The sequence below is a fragment of the Falco biarmicus genome, chromosome 19 (genome assembly GCF_023638135.1).
Source record: "Falco biarmicus isolate bFalBia1 chromosome 19, bFalBia1.pri, whole genome shotgun sequence".
Classification (NCBI taxonomy): Eukaryota; Metazoa; Chordata; class Aves; order Falconiformes; family Falconidae; genus Falco; species Falco biarmicus.
In genome coordinates this window covers 4,418,223-4,424,973 of record NC_079306.1, presented here as the reverse complement: position 1 = coordinate 4,424,973, position 6,751 = coordinate 4,418,223, and the positions used below count along the sequence as shown (strand labels likewise).

The 6,751-nt window shown below is 43.9% G+C and overlaps 1 protein-coding gene across 1 annotated transcript; it reads right to left on the bottom strand.

Annotated features, from left to right (window-relative positions):
* Positions 1-4,335: 4,335 nt before the first annotated feature.
* LOC130141178 (putative small proline-rich protein 5) lies at positions 4,336-4,653 on the bottom strand. The gene has a single exon (XM_056321914.1). It carries the CDS (start codon positions 4,651-4,653, stop codon positions 4,336-4,338), a length of 318 nt encoding a protein of 105 aa, XP_056177889.1.
* Positions 4,654-6,751: the final 2,098 nt, after the last annotated feature.

Sequence of the window (6,751 nt, the reverse complement as noted above, 5' to 3'; positions counted from 1 at the left end):
AAAGCCTTCCAAAACTGGGGTGTTGTTACACACCCCCTCAAAAAATGTTTCTGAATCTTTTAAATTCAGATCCTGCTAAGGAAAACATGATCTCTAAAGAGTTACCACCCATTGCTTGCGGTTCTTTTATGGGTGTATGTAAGGGAAGACCAACCTCCAGTGATGAAGCGTCATTTTTAGAGCAATGTGGTGACTGGTACTTGCTCAGTTACATTCAGCAAGGTTTGGTTTATGAGCTCTCCATAATAACATATTGTGGTGCTCAGATCTGGTCTACGTGAGTGCACAGGAGTCTTACATGAGATGGACCTTCTGAGGTCTAACCCATTTCTCTGCTCCAAAATACATATTGGTGACAAACAACACTAGAATATGAAGAAGTTTGTGACTTCTGTTTTCAGAGGCTCAGAGGTCTGAAGATACTTGAAAACATTTATTTGCCCAAGTTCCAAAGTTGAGCTTGAAGGAAATTATTGCATGTACTGAGTAGGATTATTAGCAGCTTATGAACTAATTATTCCTCTTTCATTTAATGAGCTGTGCTTGTCTCCAGAACAAAAGAGCCTGAATTAAATTGTCTTTGCTCTTTTTTCAAAATGATGGGACAAAAATCTGTGTAGACCAGCTCATAGTCTGGTGTAAGCAGGGGAAACTTTGTTCTGTTCAGCCCTTTAGGCTGATGTAGGTTTATGGTAGCTGAGAATTTTTTCCTTTACTAATGTGTCCCGTTTTTCCCAAATGAAGGTGGAAATTGTTGTTATTGGCTGCTAACTATCGTGGCACTTTGAGAATATGAGGAAACTTAACGGAAGTTTAATAAAAAATAAAAAAGTCTAAAGGAAAAAGCGAATAAAGAAAGACAATGCGGGTCTCATGAATTACAAGATTTATTGTTTCCCTCACCTAGATGAGTCTGAAAGAGAAGTGCATGGCACAGAAAGATTCCCAACAGTAATTATGCACCAAATAATTAGAAAGAACATTTCCTGAATAATTAGAAAGAATGACACCTTAAATGATAATTAGGGGAACACTTCATCCAGACCAGCAGTGAGGCACATGGCAGAGACACAGGGATTTCAGTAAGGATGAGGTGATCCGTGGCCACAGTGTCCAAGGGAGGAGCGAGCCGGTGGGTCCAGGTGCTGGGGCCGAATCCTGCTGCTAGTACTTGGGGCATGTAGGTGGCAGCTTGCAGATGGTCTTGGTGTACTGGGGGCAGTAGGGGGCCGGGGGGCAATAGCGCTGCACAGGGGGGCAATAGCGCTGCACGGGGGGGGCAGTAGGGCATCATGTAGGTGTACTCCACAGGCTGCCTCTGGATGGTGTAATGGCAGGAGAGCCCCGAGTCATGGCAGGAGGAGTGGGATCCGTGGCAGGAAGACCGAGATCCGTGGCAGGAGGTTTCATGGCTATGGCAAGACCCACGGGAGCACATCTTTCTGGAGTATCGGCAAAGCTGTAGGGAAGAGAGAGACCATCAAGCTGTCACGGCTGCCCCACTGTAACCTTCTGCCTTTCCCTTGGATCTTTTTTTGTAGTGGTATGGGAAGTTTTGTTTTCCTTTGTTTTGTAATATATGGGGTATCTTGACCCTGAAAGTGATATTGCCTTGTCTTTTGGGGGATACTCTACGATGGCCCAGCTCTGATGGGAATTTCCCTACCAAGATGCTACTGTTGGCTTTTTAAGGTAAAATTTACTTCTAAAACTGCACTGACTTGTCTGAGGTGTCTTTCCCTCCATCACCAGCTAGTCTGGGAATTCATTCTTTGCTGGATCCCAAAGACTCTGTGTCTTTGCAGACGTGGTCTTTCAATTACTCCTATTTTTTGGTCATCCCATCTGCTGTGAGCAGACCATGAGCACCCTTCGTGTAGCTTACAGGTTCAGGCACTCAGTCACTGAAATTAATAAATTTCTAAGACAAAGGCAAGGTCTAAATGCAGAACTAGTCAGCTAGAATTCCTATGTGAGCTCCTGCTGCTCAATAGTAGATATATCAAATAATCCAACTTACCTTTTTTTTTTTTTTTTTGAGAAGGCAAAAGGAAGAGCACTGAGAGCTGACACTGAATGAAGGAGGAACAGGGGATGGCGGACTTTTATATCTTCCAAAGGGTTGTCCAAGAAATTATGCATCTCTTGGCAATGCTGACAATTAAGTAGTCACATTCATCTTCTGTGTCTAGTTTTTAGCATTTCCGATTTGACAGAGTCAGGAAGAACAATTATGACTTTTTCTTTAACTTGTTAATAGGCAGTGAATTTCCCAATCTGCTTTATAAGGGAATTTTGAAGGCAGTTGCATATTTACATATTAAAAATGAGCCTAACCCCAGAGTTATTAAGTGATTTGTTGTTGGGCAACCAGTATTGCATCAACATACAATTCAAAAGTGTTGACTCTACCCCGCATGCTGCCCCTTGGTCTGCATGGCAGACTCACGTTTTGATTGATATGTTTTTTTGTGACACAAGGGACTGTAATTAACAGCCACAACTCACATGTACTCCACTTAGAGGGAAGTCCTCTTGACTAGCTCAAATGCACCTAATGCCTCAACACCGGAGATGACACCAGAAGAATGTTCCCAATTCCAGTTTTTTTCATTCTGTTTGTGAGTCCATCACCCATCAGCTGTTATTCCATTGTGCCACGATATTATCCTGTTTACACTCCTCCTAGAAGAAGGGGATTTCAGATCCTAAGCAGGAAGGATTTGTGCTGGGAAGCTATTAACTATTGGCATCCTGTTTTCAGATCCCAAATTGCTTCAGGCTCCCATCTTAAGCAGTTTTGTAGTTTTTGCACATTGCAGCGTTTTACTATTTACTACCAAGTTTCTCTCACAGTGGCCCCAGGCTTTAATTTAGGACAATGAAATGGGTAATTGTTCCTTTCCTGTGACTTTGATCCCGGTGGGTGCTGCAGGAACTCCTCAGGAGCATCCCATGGGTCTGTCCTCATGCAACTAGAACAAGTGGGTCTTGAAAGTTGCTCACCGAGTTCAGAAGGGAGCAGCTATCTCTATTGGGGTGGTCTTCATATCTTTCAGGGTTTATTTTCATGTCCAATTTGGGGGAAAAAAAAGTATTGCTACGTTGCTACTCTGACAACAATTTTGCGAGATGCTAATTCATTCTGAACTTGAAAATACGTCCTGGGAAAGCATGGTTTCATGTCCTGGTTAAAGTTCTTTTTATTTATTTTTCAAGGCTGTGATTCAGCAACAAAAAGAAGTTTTTAAAAAAATCTTTCAGAGCTAGCCCTTGTTTAGGAAAGTCTCACCTGCAGTCTTCTGAAAAGTGCTGAGAGTTATAAATAATGTAGAAATTGTCCATCTAGGTTTTTAAAATGGTATTTTTGGGGAAGGCCCTTGTGTCAGTTCCCTATCACGCAGGGTGCATTCACCTCACCCTTTTTTAGATACTCAAAGTTAGCAACTTAAGGTGAAGCTTTAAGTTGTCGAGCTCTTTGTGATGCAGGGAAACAGGCACTGGCAGAAGGAAGTGAGCGATCCTGTTCTAGAACAGATGTCTCAGCTAGATGGGCTGGTGACTGGGAAGATAAGGATAATCTTAGGTTGTAAAAAAGTAGACAGAGATTTAGCATTTATTTTTAAGTGTGTGCAGTTTTCATTGAGAGCAGTAATTTGCAGTTCAGTTAAAAAAGGCGGGTTAGAGAAGACCTCTGGGCACCTATTTGCATTTATGGGACACCTCAAAAAGTTTGTAATTCTGAGTCAGAGTGACACATAAAGTATGAGGTGCCGCTGAAGCAGGGGACTGAGGAAGACAGTCCTAGGCTAAACAGGGTATAGCTGAGCTCTCTGTATGTTGCGCATAAATGTGTTCCGCTGCTGTAGAAATGCATCTGGAATGACTGGCTTTCATTCACTTTGAAAATTCGGGATGTGGGTATTTTGTGATAAGTTTGGAAAGAAAAGAATGAGAAGCAATGTCTAAGAAGTCAGAAGTAAAGATAATTCTCAAGTAAAGAGGTCAAAGAATAAAAAAAATTGTAAACTTTTTCTATTTTTGGAAATGAAATTTTATTGTCTCATTTGCGTGTTTTGGAGGTTGACACATTGTATGCAAGCCATTGCCAAGATAAATAATTCCCAGTCTTTTGGAAAAGAACATAAGCTGGGTCTTGCATGCTAAATAAATTAAAACAGATCTGATTTATATTTTGAAGAAAAGATGAAGTATTCTAGGATTCACACAAGCCTAGAATGGGAAATGAGAGCCCATGGTTCAAGCTTCAGGCATCAAGAGCATCCAAGGGAGAAGCGAGCCGGCAGGTCCAAGTGCTGGGGCTGGATCCTGCTGCTAGTACTTGGGGTACGTCGGTGGCAGCTTGCAGATGTTCTTGGTGTACTGGGGGCAGTAGGGGGCCGGGGGGCAATAGCGCTGCACCGGGGGGCAATAGCTCTGCATGGGGGGGCAATAGCGCTGCACAGGGGGGCAATAGGTCTGCACCGGGGGGCAGCAGGGCGTCACGTAGTTGTACTTCTGCACGGGCTGCCTCTGGATGGTGTAATGGCAGGAGGGCCGGGAGTCGTGGCAGGAGGGCCCCGAGTCATGGCAGGGGGAGTGGGATTCGTGGCAGGAGGTTTCGTGGCTGTGGCAGGACCTGCGGGAGCACATCTTGTGGAGTATTGGCAAAGCTGTAGGGAAGAGAGAGACGGTCATGCTGGTACAGCAGCCCTGATGTGTGTGAGCATACCTCTATTCTCTAATTTGCTCTCAAACTCCCCATTTTCTTCCTAATGTCTAGTTCTTCAGGGATAAGAAAATTATTTCAGTGCTGATTAAGTATTGGAGATGATTTATATCCCCCACTAAAAAACACGACCTTTTAGAGATGCAACTTGCTTTTCAGAGAGAAATTATTCAAAACATCTGTTGCCCGTACGCAGCCCTGGGCCTTCCAGTGCCTTCTACTCCAAAGCTTCAAAGCCTTTTTTCCATAAAGTCCTCTGACTGTCCTCCCTCTGTATTTTCCAATCTATCCCACTTGTCATTTGTGTTCATAGAACAGCTCCTGCGGGTAACAGGAACTTGGGCTCTGGCATCACCGAGGTCCAGAGGTGGGGAGTGAGTATTATACTCCAACTCTACCAAAGCTTGTATGAGCTGAAGAAACTCAAGAGAAATAGAAAAATTGGACTTACCCCTTCAGCAACACAAATGTAGGTGTACAGGAACAGAGAACCGAATGAAGGAAATTGGGATGAGAGACCTTTTATACTCTTCCAAAGGGTTATCTGGGACATGAGACATCTCTTGGCAAGTGTAACCTAATTACATATCCCAGCCCATTTCTATCCGCTGTGTTCAGCTTCCCTCATTTTCCCTTTGATGCACTGTGCTTTTAGCAGTATAATTGTCCCATGGGTTATTAATAGCACTCTAATTCCTTCACCTCCCTATGAAAGAGATTGGAAGGTATTTCACACAAAGTGACGCCAATACTGAAGAAACTAATGGATCTGGTCACGGACAACAAGTATCAAGCGGAAGAGATGTTTGTCATTCAGAAGTACCAAATCCTCAAGTTGCGCCAGGATGTCACATGGACCAAGAGCTAAACGTGATCGCACCTCCATGAGAAAGAAAAATGATTACTAGTGTTAAGTCATGCAGGTTACGTTTAGGGCCAGAATACTCCAGCTGAATTGCCCAATAGTACCGGATATTTTAATGAGAGATTTAGCATTACCCTAAAGATGTCCTGCACTGACAGTTTCAACCTGTCTGCATGATGTGTCCTGGCCTGCAGGTGGGCATCTGCTCCACCGTGGATCTCCGTGGACTGTGGAGGGACAGCCTGCCTCACCATAGCCTTCACCACGGGCTGCTGGGGAATCTCTGCTCTGGTGCCTGGATCTCCCCCTGCTTCCTCCTGCCCTGACCTGGGTGTCTGAAAAGTTGTTGCTCTCACACTCTCACTCCTTTCTCCAACTGCAGTTGCACAGTTGGGTTTTTTTTAGCCCCTTGTTAAATATGTTATCCCAGAGGCATTACCAGCCATCACTGATGGACTCAGCTTTGGCCACCATCAGGTCCATCTTGGAGCTGGCTGGCATCGGCTCTGTCAGACATGGGGGCTCACATAAGGCACCCCTGTAGCCCCCCTGCTACAAAACCTTGCCATGCAAACCCGATATATCTTTTATAGATGTTGTTTTATTCTGATTCTGCAATATGGTGTCGATGGCAGCGGTACCAAATCCTGGAGCAGAGTGCTTTGAGGTGAACCCACCAGCCTAAGTCCTGCTCACATTCCTAGAGGTTTAATCTGCTGTTCCTATTTTCCTCTCTCCTTCTTTTATGTACTTCTAATTTTTTTCCCCAACATTTTAAATAAAACCTGTCTTTAGTTTACTTTCTGGAAATTTTTAGTAGTTGAGGTTGTGAGGTGGGCCATGTGCTGCCCCCAGATCAAGGTTTAATATCTTTAATTTGACAATGATGTTGAAGATGATAGTTGGACTATTAGCTGGGACAGAGTGCTAATACTGCTGCTTTCAATACTCATCCGTGGCATCGCTGCAGCTCTCACGGAAATATGCATTAGACATGGCTGTAGCTCAAGAAAAAATAAACCAGTGTAATACAGTAGAGGTGGATGCTTCTGAGCCTGGATTCTCCTGTGAATCATGGATGAACTTCAGTCTTTCCGTGTCTACGTACAGGTCATGCCCATCCAACCTATCAATTACATTTTCTTGTCCCATAAAAG